General features: G+C 37.9%; 1 protein-coding gene across 4 annotated transcripts in view; it reads right to left on the minus strand.

Annotated features, from left to right (window-relative positions):
* LOC128864488 (EEIG family member 2) overlaps nucleotides 1-9,350 on the minus strand; it is a 48,762-nt gene extending 39,412 nt beyond the window's left edge. For 2 of the 4 annotated variants that reach the window (XM_054104172.1, XM_054104171.1), the window contains exons 1-5: nucleotides 8,611-9,346; nucleotides 2,975-3,286; nucleotides 2,644-2,888; nucleotides 2,068-2,540; nucleotides 1,864-1,946 (exon numbers count right to left, since the gene is read on the minus strand). In XM_054104172.1, coding sequence (XP_053960147.1) covers nucleotides 1,864-1,946; nucleotides 2,068-2,540; nucleotides 2,644-2,888; nucleotides 2,975-3,286; nucleotides 8,611-8,786 — 1,289 coding nt within the window. In that variant the 5' untranslated portion in view covers nucleotides 8,787-9,346. Of the gene's footprint in view, nucleotides 1-1,863; nucleotides 1,947-2,067; nucleotides 2,541-2,643; nucleotides 2,889-2,974; nucleotides 3,287-8,610 lie in introns of all 4 variants that reach the window. The other 2 variants (XM_054104175.1, XM_054104174.1) reach the window with 2 other exon arrangements.
* Nucleotides 9,351-20,177: the final 10,827 nt, after the last annotated feature.

A 20,177-nucleotide genomic window follows, 5' to 3' on the forward strand; every position in this document is an offset into this window, starting at 1 on the left:
GTGAGACTGGGAATCACCTCGAGCCCTTTTTGCGTTGGATGTATGGAGGATGAGGTAGAATCATCTCAGCGCCTTCTCCTTAGCCGCCCTGCTCTGGCGGGGCTAAGATCCAGGCATCTTGGCTCTTCCTTCTTTGCTGCGCCGGCTGATATAGCTGGCGCTGACATTCAAAATCTGATGAATTTCATCAGCAGCACAAAAGCGGTTGACGCAGACGCAGCATAGTCATCGTCCGTAATCCACACACTCTTAACCTACCCTCCTAACCATCCTACCAACACTTCTCCCCGCCCTCTCCCTGTATCCCATCGGTCTTTCTCTTTCACTTCACCTCCTTCATAATGGTATCACAAAGGACGAATTTACTATTCTTCGTCCAAGTGTACTTATTGCTTGGGCAACTATACCGACCTAACCTAACTCCAATTCAACTTAACTTCATTAGGATTCAATTCAAATTCAATCAAATTCGATTTAATTCAATTCAGTTAATCTCGATTAAATTAATTGAATTCAATTCAACTAATATATATAATTCAAAATTATCGATTTAATTTACTTCAACTAAATTCAATTTAATCCAATTCAATTTAATTCAATTCAATTCAATTCAATTCAATTCAATTCAATTCAATTCAATTCAATTCAATTCAATTCAATTCAATTCAATTCAATTCAATTCAATTCAAATCAATTCAATTCAAAATTAATTAAATTCAATTAATTTAGTTTTAATTTAGTTTAATTCAAATTTAATATTTAAATTAATTTGATGTGAATGAATTAAATTCAATGAATTTAGTTTTAATTTAATTTAATTCCACTTAGCTGCATTCAATTCAAATTAATTTAAACAAAATTAAGCCAAATTAAATTTTATCCTTCCATTGCATTTCCAAAAAAAAAAAAAAAAGACGCAAAATATTTACGAAAAAATCCAATGTTTCATAAACCATTTTTCACTAATGTTTCTAGAGCGTCTTGAGCGCGCGAAAATACGCAAATAACCTAAAATTAAATACCACTAAAGGCTACTTTTCGAGTATTGAAAATATAAAAAAAATTATCTAATGAACGATTAGTGGTTAAGAGTAAAAATTTGGGGTAGTAGGGAAAATTAAAACTAGCATTTTTAAGTGTATGAAATTTAGTACATAAGGAAATATTTAGGCAGTTCAATCAGCATTTAAGTTTACTAAAAAAAAAACATTTTATAAAAAAATTTACTATAATAATTATTATTTAAAAACTAAGAACAAAAAAATCAAAAATCTCATCTGTAAGCGTTGCTTATATCAAAATGAGCAGTAATATTCCGCAAAAAGTAAAAGAGAAATATATTAAAAAAAAATATTCACATTAAACCAGTTGAGTTGTTTATTAGAATTGGAATACTGATTGAGCATTTGTCTGTTGTTAATTTGTTATTGTAGCTGAGGTCTTTTTTGTTGTTGTTTAGTAGCTTAGTATTTCATGTAGTGGATTAGCGTAGTTAGAATCGAAGCGCCTTTGCGCTACTTGTTATTTTTGTTAATTATTATTTTTTTGTTTTCTGTTTGGTTAGTGTTGCTTGTTGTTGATTTGTTAAAGTAGGCGTGGGTGTTATACAAAAACAAAAAATATCGAACAAAAACTCGTATCTATGTAGGTATTTTATACAAAAAAACTTTATAATACATAAACTATAAACTGTTTTCGTTTTTTGTTTTGTTGCATTTTACTTTAGTACTCGAATTAGTCTCATAGCAAATTAGTACATAAAAATATATATAAAAAAATCTGGTAATTACAATAATACTTTACAAAAAAGGTAGGAATAAATAAATAATTGAATTGTTGTTGCATTGCAACAAAAACGCTTACCTTGCATGCCCTGAATCGCCTTCAGAACTTTGCCGCGAATGTTGACTGTGCGAAAAACTGCTATAACCCGAACCCTTCGACATCTGCACGCAGCAACAAGCCGAAGTGAAGAAGAGGAAAAAAATATTATATTAATAAATTATGGCCTACACACGCACATCATCATCGGCATATGCTTAGGTGCACATCAGTTGTCACACTCACTTGACTAGTGTTGCTGGAATTACGCGAGTGGCCCATTTCCATAATCGACGATGTTCCAGTAGTGCCTCCCAAGCCCCCACCAGCACCACCAACGCTTCCCATCACATTAGCGCTGGTCGTGCCACAATTGCTGCTACCCACAATACCCAGTATACCCCCCACGCTGCTACCAGCTGCGCCATTGCCAACACCACCACTGCCGCTGCCGCCGCCGCCGCCACCACTACCGCCGGTGCCACCAATGCCACCGTAGGGCTGCATTTGTTGTGCATTCGTCAGTGTCACGACGGTAGTTGTTGTTGTTGTTGGACCTAACGAATTTTGAGGTGGATAGGCGCCATACTGCTGCTGCTGTTGTTGTTGTTGCTGTTGCAAAAACAATGCTTCAGTGGTAAGTGTGGTGGCCGATTCGGAAGATTCCGACAAGCCAGAGTCTGTCACAATTGAAGCGATCACTACTTGTGGGTCCAAATCTGTGTCAATAACAACAAAAAAAAATTTGGAATTAAAAATGAAACATTTGCGATATACAACAATAATTATTTTTCAGCTCATCCACTGTTTTATGTTTTTTACCATCATCTCGCACTGTGGATACAGGTCGTGTGTTGGTCGCGCTGTTTAACCCACCGCCTAATGTTGCCCCGCTGCCAACCGGTATGCCCTGACTGCCACCGCTGACACTGGACGCCCCACTGCCCACACCGCTGCCAATGGTTGGCAACGCCGTTGCAGTGGGCGTTTGCAGTCCGACGCCGGTAGACGCTGTGGCCAAATCATCTGTAGAGGGTTTCTGCTTGTTCTTCAAATTTGGTGTGGGTCTAAAAGTAGAGTTGTGTAAAAAGAAATGAGAATTTTTTTTTCTCTAAATTTGGAAATCGCCCAAACCACCGCTGTGTATACTTACGCCTTGAAGAGTATATCACCGCTGAGCATGTGCATTTTGATGGACACCAACAGCATGGAATTGTCCAGACGATGGCGTGAATCATAGCCTTCGAGCAGAAAGCGTCGGGATGTTAGTCCGGCGCCGGCGAATTCGGCAAGATTTATATCGATAAAACCTAACTTAAAATAACTACGTCCACCCTTCATCTCCTTGCGTATGGAGATGCGCAAGTAGCACGGATCCAATACACCCGTAGACGCATTGGCGGACATTTTGCAGGGAAATTCGAAGTTGCGATTCCATACTACACGATGATCGCGTACCTCCTCTCTGTGGGGGGAAAAATATGGAATTAGAATTCATTAAAAACAGAAATGTAATAAAATCTGTTAGTCGATTTGCCTGCCCTTATCCACAACGTAAAGAATTTGAAAGGAAAGCCTAGATTTACAAATGAAGACTTCTATAATTTGATTCGCACTCACATAAGTTTTCTGAAGCTACCCAAACGTTTCGACAGTTGATCAAAACTAACTCTCACTAACCCTTATTCGGATATGGAGTAGAGATGTTTGAGAGTAAAATTTGGAATCAGTAAAGAAAGTTCTCTAGCATTATGATTTTTTCCCGGAGCGAGCCGGATTTAACACAATAATAAAATATTATTTTTGTATTAATAAATCTTTTTCAACTTAATGAACTTGTTACTCCCGACACGTGTGGAAGGAAACGATATCGAGCAGTAGGTAAATTCCCCTAAAAAGAGGGCTCGTTACTCCAAAATGCTGAGCACCTAACACCGCGACGCAATCAGACAGACTTAAACACGAGATGTGACAAAAATATAGAGGGTGGCCATCCAGCTCCCCTCGATACCGAGGCGTCAGAACTGCCGTAAGATTGCCCAGCTCCAATCGAGATGGAGCAGCTGTCTCAACAGCAACCTCTAGAGACAATATCCTGATGAGGCAAAGACCTGCCCAGCAGACAAAGCAAGACTCGAACGGTAACAAGTAAGCGGAAGTACTCTAGATGGCGGTAGCCGAGCCTGTACGATATTGTTAATTATATATGGCGGCTTTTCGGTCCACCTATCCCGATCCCCCGTAAAAGTTTTTATTGAACAGTGATTTGTGTCGCGATCGCAGACATGCCATCAACTGATACCAAATAAATGGACCCTGTGAGACCGGCGCAAGCAAATCTGTATTCGATATAGCAACTACTTTGCCTCTCAGACCTCTCTACGAAAATTGGTTCATATTCGAAATAGTTTCAGATGTAGATTTGGTATAGACATGTCGAATTTGCTTTGTTTTACCAGTACCGATATATCATATTTTTAAACAGTTCGGGCATAGGAAGAAGTGAAGTATGGTTTCCTTACTCTTTTACGCAATATGGAAGGCCTGTTACTACACACTTTGAAAGCAGTAACACTACAACTGTCTTCTGAGGACAAATACTTAGGAGTAATCCTATATTGTAAGATAACCTGGTAGACGTACGTTCAGCAGAAGGTCTCTTGAACACTAAAAGCCTTCTGGCAGTGTAAAAGAGCCTTTGACAATGGGGTCTAAGACTACTTATAGTAGACTGGTTGTGCATCACCCTGATTAGACTCATTATTACATACGCCTCTGTAGTCCGTTGGAAGGCTATTACGGTTGATTCCAGAGTCAAACCCTATCCAGGCTTTATGAGAAGTGTGACAGGTGCTATGAGTACTAGTACAGGGTTTGATTGTAAAGTAATGAGCCTTCCCGCGCGGAGCGTCTGCCAAGCGATCAACCGAACCGGCTGGTGGGGGAAAATGATCGTTGGACCTTCCCCTTCCACTAGAAACCGGTCCCAGTTCGCTGGCAACAGCGGTGCAGTCAACATCGCTCCGCGCGTGAAAGCTGTTTTAAAAGTGTGTTGGGATTTTGCAGTGGGGAAAATGCAGCGATCGTTGGAGCAACGTTACTCGATCAAATTTTGCGTAAAGCTAAACAAAACGAGTACCAAAACCATTGGGCTACTCAAGGAGGCTTACGGGGACGAATCTCTGTCCAGTGTCCAGGTAAAACGGTGGCACAAGTCGTTGAAGGAAGGCCGAGAGCCCTTCATCACGACAATGCGCCGGCGTACACCGCATTCCTCTGCACCTCTGAATTGTCCAAGATGGGGGCTCTTCTTGTTCCCGCCTGAAAAGAAAGCTGAAGGGGAGGCGTTTCGACTCCATCGAGGCGATCCAAAAAACTGTGACAGCCGAGTTGAACGCGATTCGGAGGATGCGTTTCCTGCAGTGGAAGGACCGCTACTAGCGGTGTATTGACGCTCAAGGGTCCTATTTTGAAGAATATTAGTTGTATAAGCCAAAAGGATTAATAAAACTGCTTTAAAAAAATAAGGCTCATTACTTTTCAATCAAACCCTGTATATCTGGTGATGCTTCTAATAGCATTCTGAACTTGCAACCTCTAGATCTTCAAATTCGAAAGGAAGCGATGAAGGCGGCGTACAGGTTCAACTTACAGTCAAGAGTCTGAGGAAACAATGTAAGCATCGGCCACTGTCAGGTATGACACCAGTTGTCGGAGCGGTGCACACTGTTCTCGATGCCAGCGGACAATCGGGTGCCTTACGTTAGCTTCGGTAGGAAGTATGATGTTTTCATCCCAGATAGAGATCAATGGTTAAGTCGAGGGAACCTATTAATGCGATTTCAGTACACTTTCGACACCGACGGATCGAAAGGAGTGATTTTAGCGGATATGGATGGTACTTAGACGAAGACACTAAGTCCTCCTACGCTACAAGACAGATGGATACGGTATTCTTAATGAAGATCTATGCTATCTTGAATATACCATACTGGCTAATTAAGAAAAAGTGGCGAAGTGGTATTATAGTATTGGAATTAGTAGCGACAATCAAGCTGCACTGAGAGGCCTTGCTAACCCACGCCGTTCTTCGAAATTAGTAGGTGAAAGTAAGACAAAATTGAGCAGTATTGCAAGACACAACATAGTTTTTCATATTTAGGTGCCTGGAGATTGAGGTATTATTTACAGGGAACGAGTTGACTGATTAACTGCGTAATGAAGGCTCTGCGGGCATACCACTAGGCCCTGAATTCTTTCTAGATGTCAATTCTGTATCGATTCAAGTATGGATTGACGACTCCATGAGGTCTACCCATAAAAGACGTTGGTCTGAGTTCAGTTCCTGCAGAGTAGCCAAGTGCTGTGTGCAGGAACCAACCAGGAAATTAGCAATCTTTATCTTAAAACCATTTGTGGAACAACATCAAGACGCACACCACAAATAGGAGGAGGAGCTCGGCCAAACACCTAACAGAAGTGTACGCGCCAATTATTTATTTTTTTATCTTAAAACTTAGTAGGAAGAACCTGAGAGTACTGATGGATGTAATCACACAGCACATCGACTGTGGTCAGCACATGGCTACCATGGGAATCATTTGCGACCTAATATGCATATCCTGCCGTGGGAATGGGGACACTGTAGAGCATTTTCTCTGTAGCTGTGCAGCGTTTTCTTGAATCAGACTTAAGCTATTGGGGTGTGATGTACTGAATTTGAATAAAGTTCATACTCTTCCTCTTCGGAATCCCTTATGATATATCAATGAATCAAAAAGATTCGTGGAAAAGTGACCTCAAATCAATTTTTTAGTCTTAACATCCATACCGAATCTATCCTGTCACTCTATTCCTTCCACTGTAATCTATCCGAATAGTAGAATGGTCTTACTGACTGAGTGCTTGGACCACAAATCTAATATATGCGGTACATTAGACAGGGCTAGTATACTGGGGCGTCAGCCCTTGGTCGGGAAAATCCCGAGTCATTCCGGTAACGTAGAACCGGCAAAAACCGCCATTCGGACAGCGACCGGGTGCCTTCTGATGTCTCCCATTCAACATCTACATAACGAGGCACAAATGATCCCAGTAGCGGAGCACAACAAACTGCTCAGCAAGCAGTTCCTGCTGGGATGTTACCGCAGGTTTCAGACACCTGCAGACACCTGCTTGAGCCTGAGCCGCCTCCCAGGCACGTCAGGAGACACCTCTTAGACTACGCTGACGAAATCCAGGACAAAACTGACCACAAAGGACAAACAGGACCTACTGGACCGGACAGTATTTAGACAGTCAATAAACGACATCCACCGGGAGACCGTTACCACCTTCATGAACTCCCGTCCTGTGAATGCCGTAATCGGAGTCCAACCACCACCTATTGCAGATGAAGAGCTCCAGCTTCCCCGTGAGCAGGTTAAACTCCTACATATCCAGAATCGACCCCGACATACCAAACACATGTCCAGCATGTGAAGGTACCCCGCACGACACTAAACACCTCTTCACATGCCCCCTCAAACCGACTCATCTAACCCCCCTCTCCCTCTGGGCCCAACCTGTCGAAACAGCATGTTTCCTGGGCCTACCCCTAGATGAGCTAGACGAAGACGGCCGATGATATTCCTACACAGACAGAGCTGCCTATGCTGTTAAAACAACAGCAACCACAAATCTAATCTAATCTCTAACAACCCCTCTATTATGAGTATTTTTTGCCCTTATCTGGAAAAGAGACAAACAAGGTCCATCTTTTGAGGAGTTAGAGGGTTAAAATGCTCAACATAAATGTTGCTGTGTTTAACACAGAACTGCTGAACACATCGCATGCCTAAAATACAAGGGTCATATAATTTCCTATCCCAATCTAACATAAGAACATGCAAAAGCTGTGAAATTTGACACCCCTAAAAGAATATTCAGACGCAAACTTTTCAATTGCCGATAAACGTATATTTTTCTTTTTTGTTTCTCTATCAGAATCCATTGACGGAATCGTACCATTTTTTTTATTTTTTTATTTCTTAGTTCTATTTTTTTTTTTTTTTTTTTTTTTTTTTTTTGGTTTAATTGTACAGTATTGTCAGATATTTATTCAAAATAAAATGTTTGCGTTTTGGATGCGTTGCGAAGTTTTTCGATTAGCAAACCGAGTTTCCACCTCAATTAAAACACTTGTGATTGCTGCTGTGGCATCTTATTGATATATAGGACCAAGAGTTATTCCAGCACTTATAGGTCCAACAGTGGAATAATGTTTAGATTATAAGCCGGAAATTGAAGAACAGCGCTACTTGCTATACAGCTCATGAACCGATAGATTTACTGCGTTCTCGTTTCGGTGAGCAACTTAGCTCTCGTCTCGGACCAACGGATTGACCTTCAGATCGTGTGATATCACACCTTTGGAAAATTATTTGTAGAGATAAGCAAAGGCTTTGCGGATAAATAAGCTTCGATTAAAGCATTGGAAGCCAACATTACTAAAGTTATTCGCGAGATACGGACCGAAAACCTACAGGGAGACATTCAAAATTGATGCTTACGGATGGCCGAATTACGGCGCAGTTGCGGCAATATTTAAAAGGGATTATCTTTAAAAATAAATGTCATGAGCGGTTCTACACAAAAATAGTAAAAACTACCCAATCAAGTTGAATTTTTGTTGTTTTATCTTAATTTTAAATTGGATACCTCTAAATTGATCTCCGTTTAGAAATATTGTTTATGATAAATGCCCAAATGACAATGAAGACACATTTTCCTTCACACACACACACTCACCTGCTGCTGTACTCCTGAAACGAGCCACCATCCAGCAATCGTATCTTTGCGAACAGCACCTCGTTCACAAGCGCCACCTCGGAGAGCTCTTGCAATTGCACCTCAACATTGAACTTATACTTTTTCTTTTTCATCATAAAGGCCATACCAGGGGCGCTAGGCCCAAGTAATGTCATACAGTTTTAACCAATGTAGGCACACAAACGAATAATGCTTGAGGGCTGAGAAAAATTCGATAACACTACGAAGAGAGCCACTAATCTGTGAGTGTGGGAAATTACATCGGCATCAAAACGCAACCGCCAAGTGCGATGATTAAACAAATAAAACAAAAACAACGAATAGCACAAACTTAATTTTCACACGCAGATTTAATGTTGTTGTTTGTGGTTGTGTATATGTTTGTTGTATGTAAAAATTAAAATAAATTAAAAACGTTCACGTTTTTTTTTTTTTGCACACTTTGCTTGGGAAGATGAGAGATACAGAATTGTTGGAAAACCTTTATTGTGCTGCTCTGTTTTGGATGTTGTTGATTGTTTTTATTTTAGCCTTTGTTTGCAGTGGTTTTTTTGTTTTCTGCACATTCAACCACATTTGAATTTTTTTAATATATTTTTTAACACTTGTCTATGGCTGTTTCAAGTTGATAGCCACATATTGCTGTTGTTGGTTGTATATGTTGGTTTTTATTTCTTCTTCTATGGTGGCGACAGTCGTTTTTATTAATTTTGTTGTTGTTGAAGTTATTACATTAGTCGTTGAAGCTGACGAGACTTAGAGTTCCATAACTGCAAGTAAAAAGGTAGAAAATCAATTATAGAGGATATAAAGAAATTTAATTTAAAAATATAGAAAACAATTAAAAATGCAAACTTATTCGAAGTGAGTTGGTGGCCGCTGACTGGCTATAAAATTTTGCTGCGCACTTTAAGCCTTAGGGATTCGGTTTTCAATTAAAACGTAAAGCGACTTGCGGCCCACTTACAGCCGCACTGAGAGTAGGAATTTTTTCTTTTGCCACTATGGGACACAGAATTAATTGAAAAATGAACTGTTACTTAGAGGTTATAGGCGAATCTCGGAAAATGGAGAATGATGGCAACCAAAGGAAGTAATTTTTTTTTTTTTTTTTAATTTATTAAGATACTAACGGAAAAATGCGAAAAAAACTGAAATTTTTTTTTTTAATTTAATAGGATATTAACGCAAAAATACGAAAAAACTTAAAAACAAAAATGTTTTATCCATTTCATGTAATAATGTTTAGCCAATGTTTAAAAACAATGCACTTGCTCCTATAATACTTTTGTCAAATTTTGATCAATCGGTCCGGAAAAACGGCTCGATGGATCGATTTAAAAATTTACAGGATTATTAGAGGAATATTATTATACTGTAAAAATCCCTGGAAACATGAGTCCCCACATTAATATTTGTAAGTGAGCGATAGATTTTCTGAAAACCCGTAAAAACGCGTTTTTTGTGTTCACTTCAAACCAACGTTAAGGGTAAAAAAAAAAATTACTTCCCAAAAAATTAAATAAGGATCATATAGGAAATTTATTCTACTTTCCAAAACCATTATCCGATTTATGGTGAGGTTATTAATTACTGAGATATCAATGATCAAAGATAAAATGGTCTTTTATCGTAAAATGCGGATATCTCAGAGAGAAATGATCGTAGCGAGAATTCAAAAAAAAGCAAATTGAAGCTAAATAATCACGCTAGTTGACTGTATGGCTAGTTTTAGTCGGAAAAAATGATTCCAAGCCCATGCAATCAAAAACAAAAAAAAAAAAAAAAAAACAGGAAAAAATTTCGAAAATTTTTGTGTCGCTCTTTAACTGACGATTACAAAATAACCGTTAAATAAAAAAAAAATTCTCAAAGATCTTACAACTAGAAATTTAAAGCTTCAAATTGCTCTTTGTCGGAGCTCCATTTGCCGTGCAACCATTTTCCACCGAGATGCAGCTTTTCGAAAACCACTAAGCAATTTAGGAAATTTTACTGTTTCCCTAGTTTTTGTGAGAAGTGTAGTTTATAGTTATAGTTAATATACGAGTATAATAGTTTTTTCATATTTTCAACATTTCCAAATTCTTTTAGTACATTATTTTTCTTATTTTTGTTTCTTAATTCACATAAACATTGTACCGTTTTGGCATTTACCCATTAAAGTGAGTTTTACTAAGTCGAGTCGATAAAATATTCCTAACTTTAAGGTGCATTTCAAATACTTTCGTTTTCTTTCCTGCCTGCTGAAGATAAATTTGCTAGTTCAGAAACTGCAAGAAAGCTGGAGTAAAAATACCTAATTTTGTTTAACTGCTTTTTAGATCGGCGAATTCATCGAGCTAAATCGACGCTTCTTTATTTATATCGTCATAATTCGATTCGCTTAAAGCCTAGCCAAACATTTTGAAGTCCACATCAAGTAAGTTTTAAATTTAACAAGCAGAGTTAAAGGTAACGAAAATGGGTTTTTCGGCATGATAAAGTGAGCTGTAATAAAGGGTGGTTATATTTCAAGGGCCGATGTTGAATGTGAACCACACCTAAACGTCAAGTTTTTTTCTGCATTTCATTTGACATTTTCAATTTCAGACTAACTCAATTTGAACCATGGAAAGATACACAGTCGAGCAACGCTTTAAAGTTATTCAGGCTTATTATGAAAACGGGCGTTCAATTCAAAATGGATATCGCGCACTTCATGAAGGAAATCATCTTCAGTGATGAGGCACATTTTCACCTCAGTGGATTCGTCAATAAGCAGAATTGAGCATTTGGGCGAATGATAATCCAAGACTGATTGCCGAAAAACCATTGCACCCACAAAGAGTGACTGTTTGGTGCCGTTTATGGGCCGACATTGTCATTGTTTGCTCTTTTGCGCGAAAAATTTGATGGCCGAATAATCTCACGCCGCGGCGATGTCAATTGGCCGACAAGATCATGTGTTTTGACACCGTTGGACTTCTTTCTTTGGGGTTATTTGAAAGAAAAGGTGTACGTCGATAAGCCAGCAACAATTAAAGAGCTAAAGGATAGGATAATTCGGCACATTAACGGCATAGAACCTCAATTATGCCTCAGCCTCATCAAAAATTTGGACCATCGGATGGAGGTGTGCCGCCGAGGCCGCGGCGGCCCTTTGGCCGATATTTTATTCCATGCGTAATTGAGCCATACCAATATTATCATAATAAAGAGAAATGACAATAATTCCCTAAAAACCTTGTGTTTTATTAAAAATCAACACCGGCCCTTGAAACTTAACCACCCTTTATAAGAGGTCAGTTGAGATAGCAATCCAAAATTAAGAAAATAATCTAGCTTGAAGAACAAAACGTCACTATTTTCGTAAAAATCTCAACATTTTTTGATAGAATTTTTTAAAAATCTTTCTATACGCAGTTTTATAGCTCATTAAACTTTTAATATAACCAAGTGCAAGTTTAAAGTCGCTCAAATTTTTCGTTGATTTCTGACAATATTTTTCCCGCACGATTTTTCGCATTTTATCCGTATAAAAAAAACGCGCATAATAGGCTGCTCATTGCTTTTTTACGCACTTTCATGAAAAGCAATATTCGATTTCACTAAAGTTTTGCTTTCCAATTAACACAAGAATTGCTTTCTTCCTCAAGGGATTGTTATCTTGTAGCGTTCAGGAGGCTCAGTAAGTGGAATGATCCTAGCAGCGACACCGGCGGCGGTAGCGTAGCTACGAGTAGGCCTCTCAAGCCGGTAAGGTCGACGATGCGCTCTGAAGCCAAAAACAATACACCTAGTAACGGCTGACCACAGGTTGGTGGCGGCTGCAGCGGGCGTCTGTCTTTCATCGAGCGGCTCGTGATACAAACGTGTTGGCTTTGCACTTTAAGCTAAGGTGGAGAGGTACCCGTGGCGAGAGCTGCATGGCTGATAGTGCCTAACGACGCTGGTAGTGCCATTAACGGCCCGCTCCGACGCAAAGGCAAGGTCGATTGTAGCAACTGCTTTACCACGGTATGCCGTGCGGACCATCCATTTCCGTGCTTACTCGTGGGACCAAAATTGAAAAACAGAAAGTGTGCTGAAACTGAGAGTGTACCCTGCATCCTCCGAAGACGAGCTACTTTTAGCCAGGACACAGTTGTCGGACCCGTCGAGTGCACGCCATAACACACCTCTGCTGAAAGCCAGCCGTCTAAAGCCTACCCAACATACTAAATCTTTCTACTACGGCGACCTCTGGTAAGAATGCCAGGAAGAGAAACAAAAAATTCGCTGCGTTCGTTGCTCAAAACGCGCTATCTGAGCGCCAAATACATTTTGGGTAAAATAGCTAAGCTTGAATTGGCCAGCTTGAACGCGCTGCTTATCCCCTGCGGGTATTAGACCGTGGTTTCGGAGTATAAAAATAAGGTATCTGGTAGTCCAAATACACAAAAATCCGCAAAATCGCAAAATCAACTAGCGGCTAAGCGGCTAAGCGGCAGCGATCACAGGATGTGCGTGCGCGTGCTGCCAAAAACATACAAAATTCCTAGACTCAGGGTGTTGAGATCCTTACAACCAGTGCGGCGGCTGTGGCTGCGAGGGCTGCTTATAGTGAGGTGGCCAGGGATAATCTGCAAGTAGCCCATTGAGGGACGGCTCTCAGGCATGTTCATTGAATATCTCATGGGAAACCAAGGACAGGACTCAGGCTTCCCTCTTCGACTTCATGAGTCTTGAACGATATATGGCGCGGCTGTAGGGTAATTAAGTGTGTCGATTAGTTTCCCAAGTCTTTTCGGGAGAAGTGCGTTGCTAAGTGCGTCGTAGCAGTGTTTACGCATCATGGGACGATCGGCACACACGCGGAAAAGCTAGGCTTACCATTGAACCCCCATTGCAGAAGCCGTGGGGGATATTGAAGGGGTTACATGGGTTTCGTGGGTTCAAAAATCGGGGGTTCAAAATCGAACTTGAATTTCCATCGTTAAATTCGAAGAATACACTCGAGCTTGACTTGTTTACAGTAGCACAGAAGACAAACTATGTGACATATCACGCTGAAATTTGCCATGTAAGCTTATAACAGTCCTACCAAAAAATAAAAAATTTATTTTTGCCATATGTCATCCGCGGACCGTTGTATTGATAACGTCTCGTTCATATTTGAGTAGAAGGTATGAGGCGAGAATGAGACTCATGAAGTAAGGGAGTTTATTCCTTTATCAGGTTAGCGCAAATATTTAGTACAATTTTTGTTTCTTTAAGGAAAAAAAAAATATCACACTAAACAGATTTCCAATTTGCACTTGAAAGAGAAAATATTTTCTTTTTTTCATTTGCTTAGATTTTTCTTACCTCTATCAAATCATTTATTTTGCAAATTCGAAGCTGGAATTCAAAAAATTCTTTTATTCACTCAACCACTTCATTTCTTTCTTGACTCTTTCAAGCATCATACCATATAAATATATATTTTGCTATGGCTCTTCATCTTGCAGTTAATGTTCCGCTTGTTGAGAAGCCAAAAACAAAAAAAAAAACACAAATTCCATTTTATAATTCTCAAACTCTCCTCAACTCATTTCATTCACCTCTAATGCGCATACAGGTCAAGTAGTGCACACCACTACTGCTATCCCTACCACTACCATCCCCACCACTACCACTACCCCCCGCCATAAACACGCACATGCACACACACACACGCTCATCCTTGTCGTAACCAACTGCCTGGCTCACTCTATGCTTGTGGAAAGTCAAGGCTTTTCAAGGCGTTCGCATGCATGCACACATACACATACAGTACATGCACCACTTACTTACATACATACAGACGAACATCCTGCCATAACTGGGTCAATTGGCTTTTTCGGTTATTAGTTCGCTTCGTTTCGTTACGCTGCGCTTTGAAATGTCTTTACTCATTGCATATAAAGAAAGTGCATGTGTATGTATGCGTGTTTGTAGATAGGTAAGTACATGCATATATAGCCACCCGCAGACGAGTCAAACTCTACACGAATTTTAGTGCAGCTGCACTCAACAACATAAGCGCTTATGGACTGGCATGAATGAACTGCTGACACAAACATGCACGCACACACACACGCATGCTATAAAGTATATAGGTATGACTGCATAAAAGGTAGTAAAGCAGGTCATGCAGGTCTCACAAGGGTTAGAAAGCTCAGTTGAGTTAATATTCGTTCAGTTAATATATAAAGGATATTGATGAGGAAGTAATTATATGTGTTGCATAAAGCACGAGCTGCATTTAATGGCATTTTCATTTACCAAACATAAAATTGAGTATTAGTTAAGTAAATAAATAATGAAAAATTCCATATTTGAGTTATTCCATTTAATTTTTAATTTGGAAATACTTTTCATGTGAAATGCTAGAAATACATTTTTTTCTTTATTGTTATTGATTTTCGCAAAAACACACCTCTTTCACCTCGCCTGCGCCTAAATGTATACAAAATAAATTGTGCTCTAATTTTAATTGCTGCCCTAAATCTCTGCTCCTCCACTCACTTTTTGTGTGCGAATTCTAAAATTACTTGCGCCACATGCGCCACATTCACACATGAAAGCCATGAAATTACATGTTTTCCTTGCATTTTTAATTAATTATATTCGCATGTAACTTCGTGGTACTCGAAATGCTTAATCACTTTTTTACACCCACTTTGTGCTGCTCCATTAAGTTTAGACGCGCCATAAACAGCAGCGTAAACTACGCCATTCGCTAGATGAGTACAATTTCAATGGCCGAAAGTGCTGATTTGGAAGACTTAGACTAGCTGCACGAAAACGGCAAATAAGCGCCCCCACACTCTTCAATGATTTAATGACTTTTTCACTTCTATTTTGGTGCCACTGAGTCAGCCGAGCAAGTGTTTGGTTGCCACTCCTGTGCTGCTCTGTGTGCCGCTTGCACATCTGCATGTTGCTTGCTATACTCTTACGTGTTTGTCGATGGATGGTTGTTTTGTTTTGATTTCGAAATTGCTTTAGCGCGCCTAAAAGCATGCTAACGACACTAATGACGCGGCAAACGCACCTAAATAGCAGCCATTTGAACCCTGTAGGGAAGAGGAACTGGTTGCAAGTTTCAGCTTGGATTGATATTGCTTGAAATGAGGTTTTATTTTTGGTCACTCATAAGGCTTCATGTATTTTAATTTTTTTTAGTTATATTTATATTTTTTATTTTTGTATAAGCAACTGATGTCATAAAAAAAAATTACTGCAGACGGAATTTTACACACCATAATTACTAAATACAAAAACAAAAACATTGAAATGGTTTGTAAGATTAAAAAATTAAAAAAAAATTGTTTATGAAATTTTATGAAACTTAATTTTACTATTGGTAAACTAATGGTTTATAAAATGAAGAAATAAAAAATTAATAAACAATTATATGGCTTATAAAAATATGAAAAAAAACTTTCAAATAGTTTATAAAATTAAAAAAGAAAAATTGATGGTTCATAAAATTTAAAAATGACAAACAAAAAATCGAAATGGTTTATAAATTTAAAAATAAAAAAAAATTTAGATGGTCTTTAAAATTTAAAAATGAACGAAAAAATGTTTATAAAATTTAAATATGAAAAACAAAATTTTAAGTGGTTTATAAAATTTAAAAATGGAAAAAAACTTAGAAATGGTCTATAAAGTTTAAAAAAAAAATTGAAATGATTTTTAAAATAAAAAAAAAAAAATTGAAATGGTTTATGAAGCTTAACAATAAAAAGAAAAACAGCAGAAATGGTTTAGAAATTGAAAAATGTGTTTAATATTGAAATGGTTTATAAAATTTCAGAATGAAAAAAAAACTAAATAGTTTCTAAAATTTAAAAATCAAAAAAAAAAAACATGTAATGGCTATAAAATTTTCCAATAAAAAAAATGTAATGGCTTATAAAATTAAAAAATTAAAAAAAAAACAATTTTTAAAGATTTATAATATTAAAAAATGAAAAAAAAATTTCAAGTGGTTTATAAAACAAATTTTTAATTGGTTTATACAATTTACCGATAGCAAGACAAACTTTTAATGATTTATAAAAAAAGAATCCGCTAGTTGGTAGGCTGGTTCATAAAAATAAAAAACAAATGGTTTATAAAATTTAAAGATAAAAAAAATAAAAAATTTTAAAGGTTAAAAATTTTAAATTTAAAAACTAAAAAACTAAAATTGAAATGGTTTATAAAAAATGGAAAAAAAAAATTTTGATTGGTTTATAATTTTAAAAATGAAAAAAAAACAGCATGAAAAAATAAAATTTAAAAAAAATAGTTTCTCTTAGACCCACATAGATTCAAAACCAGGGGTTGACTTGAAGTTTCCAACAGCTACGAGGGGTGCCTTTTATATGTCGGGATTTGGCAACCCTGGTGTTGCAATCTGGCAACTGACAGCTGTATCGCAAAGTTTGACATTTTTTGGCTTTTACGTACTCAGAACGTTTTGAAATACCAGCGCTATTTGTGTTGTTTACAGTAACTTAAAAGATTCATCTCGGTTCAAAAATGGAATTAAATCGTGAACATTTTCGTGCGATAATTTTTTACAACTTTCGACGTGGATTAACTCAGCAAGGACCAGTGTTTATCGATGGTATGGTGAATTCAATCGTGGTCGTAGTTCACTCCAAGACGAATTTCGTGAAGGTCGTCCAAAATCAGTTGTTGTCCCGAAAACCATTGATGCTGTGCGCCAACTGATATTGGAAGATCGTCATGTAACCTATCGTGAGATTGAGACAATCTTAGGCATTAGTGGGACCAGCATACATTCAATATTGCATAAACATTTGACTGTCAAAAAAATTTGTTCGCGTTGGATCCCACACAATTTGTCAATCGCTCAAAAAAAGACTCGTGTAGATTGGTCGAAGGAAATGCTCAAAAAATACGATCGCGGGGCTTCGAAACACGTCTATGACATCGTGACAGGTGATGAATCATGGATTTACGCGTATGAGCACGAAAGTAAACAGCAGTCGACTGTAAGGGTTTTTCAAGATGAGCCAAATCCAACAAAAGTTGTTCGCGCACGAAGCACTTCCAAGCAAATGGTCGCCTGTTTTAACGCAGAACAGTAAATTCTGAGTGGTACACAACCATTTGTTTGCCAGTTGTCTTCCAAGAAATTAGGAAAACCAATCGCCAAAGACGGATCACTCTTCACCAGGACAATGCGAGCTCTCACACATCGGCTCAAACAACTGCATTTTTGAGCACCCAAAACATCGAATTAATGGGTCATCCGCCGTATAGTCCTGACTTGGCACCGAATGACTTCTTTTTATTCCCGTACGTGAAAAACAAACTAAGAGGTCAACGCTTCTTGACACCTGAAGAAGCGGTTGCGGCATTCAGAATGCATGTTTTGGAGGTACCTCATTCAGAGTGGCAAAAGTGCTTCGACAATTGGTTCAAACTCAAGCAAAAGTGTATAGATCTTCATGGAGAATATTTTGAAAAACAATAAAGAGATTTTCGATTATTAAAATTTGTTTTTGTTCTCTAATTACGACATATAAAAGGCACCCCTCGTAAATGTAATGTTACGGTGCCTAAATTAACAGCTCATGCAGATATCGACTCTACAGTCTCTGCCAAGCCAAAATAAACATAGTTTTAAAACACAGATTGTCGTTTTACTGCCTAATAGGCAGATACACCCAGCGTAAGGGCGTGCAGATAGATATATGACTTCTGCAGAAGCTGCCTAAATGACGAAGAGTAAGAGACAATTTCGTACCTTCTTCTTCTATCCAGACGCACAGTTACCATTTAGGTAGACAATTTTTCAATGAGTTAGATGGTCTCAGTTCGGTGAAAATCAGGGACTTTATAAGGTTTCCAAACGGTTCACATTGGTTTTGGGGGAGATAAGGACAAGTTCCCCTACGCGGCATCACGATAGGATATGAACCTAAACTATCGCACTGGGGCACCTCTCTCGTTATACAGAGCATAGTCGTATCTATAGTTTATTAATTACTTTCAATAACATCCGTGGGAGCAAGTAACTGTTGAAGTCGAAAATTATGCTTTCGAAAAAAAAAATGAAAAACGTAAGAATATACTCTGGTCCTACAGGGAAACACTTACACTTACACACCACTAACACATATACAACATTTATTCGTGCCACTGTGTCTGCGTGTTGTATAGACTTTTGCGACATAGTTTTGCCTACTTCGAGGCGCATTTACCTCACAAATTAAAAATGCGTGTTTACATTTGTCTGCCAACGTTTAGGGGGTGATGTAAATAGCGATGATAAATGAATAGTCATGGTCGGAAAAAACCTGGCCAGTGCACTTTTACGGAGTCACTTTCGTTTTTACTAACTATTTTGGAATTGTTTCATGCAATCAGTTTTTTTTTTTTTTTTTTTTTTTTTTTTTTGATATCCAAAATGTAAGATAATTCAATTTGCTTATTTATGCATAATCCGGCTTCGTAAGTTATGAAGCATCGAAATTTGTGTAAATGCCAATGGACAGAGCCAGTGATGGTATCGCTGTTGTTGTAGCAGCATAAGCATTCCCCAGACATACATATACGGATAATTGTGCTGGAGTGACAAGTATTTGAACGGATATCGCTCATCAACACAAAAATGCGGTGGTCTAGAATTAAAAAAAAAAAATCGATTTCGGAAGTATAAGCTTTTAAGAATATTCTGTCAAATTTTTGGAAGGATATTCCCAGTATTTTCGATACTACAGCCGTTTTAACAGGTAGAGTCAGATTCGTCCCGTGGCGGCATGAATGGAAAATATCCACGCTCAAAACTTTAAACTCAATTATCTCAAAACTACTTCTTTCGACCTGGTGTTGTCAAAAACAAAAAAAAATCATCTGAAATTTTAATATGTTGTTCACAGCATCAATGGCTATCGTTCGTACTAGAATCATATTATTATTTCAATTATTTCGTATTTTTTTATTAAAAAACTGAAAAAGACGTCAATTTTTTTTCATTTTTGCATGTAAAAGAAGTTAAATAAAAAGCCTCAAAAATTTAAATATTGTTTTTAATTTTTTTATTGTAAAAAAAATTCCTGAAAATACCCTAAATTTTCGAGCTCTAGACCACCGGGACCCCTTAAGTCACTTAATCTCTTAACAATATTCGCAATATTTTTCACGCCAATTTTTTTTTGTCAGTTTTTTTATCAAAATATAGTTCTTCGTAAATATATATAGCAAATAATTTATTAAAACTAAATTTGTTAATTTATTTTTTTCCATACTTAAAAATTATAAAAATTATTAAACTCCCTTTTTTTGTATTAGCCTTAGTCAAAGAAAGGAAAATTTCCTATTTACTTTCCTTTTCTGGCAGTCTACCGTGGAATAATTTCCGAAATGCTTCCATGCCATACTCGTACAATTGATTAGCCAGCCAAAGTATCGGCCCAATATACTAACATACATACCCACATAGCTATGAGCATTTTACACCATCTCCCCACCCACAGCTCTCAAAGTCAACTTATATGAGCTGTCGGTTTACGTAAGTGGAAATAAAACTTTGTAAA

The sequence above is a fragment of the Anastrepha ludens genome, chromosome 5, assembly GCF_028408465.1.
Source record: "Anastrepha ludens isolate Willacy chromosome 5, idAnaLude1.1, whole genome shotgun sequence".
Taxonomy (NCBI): Eukaryota; Metazoa; Arthropoda; class Insecta; order Diptera; family Tephritidae; genus Anastrepha; species Anastrepha ludens.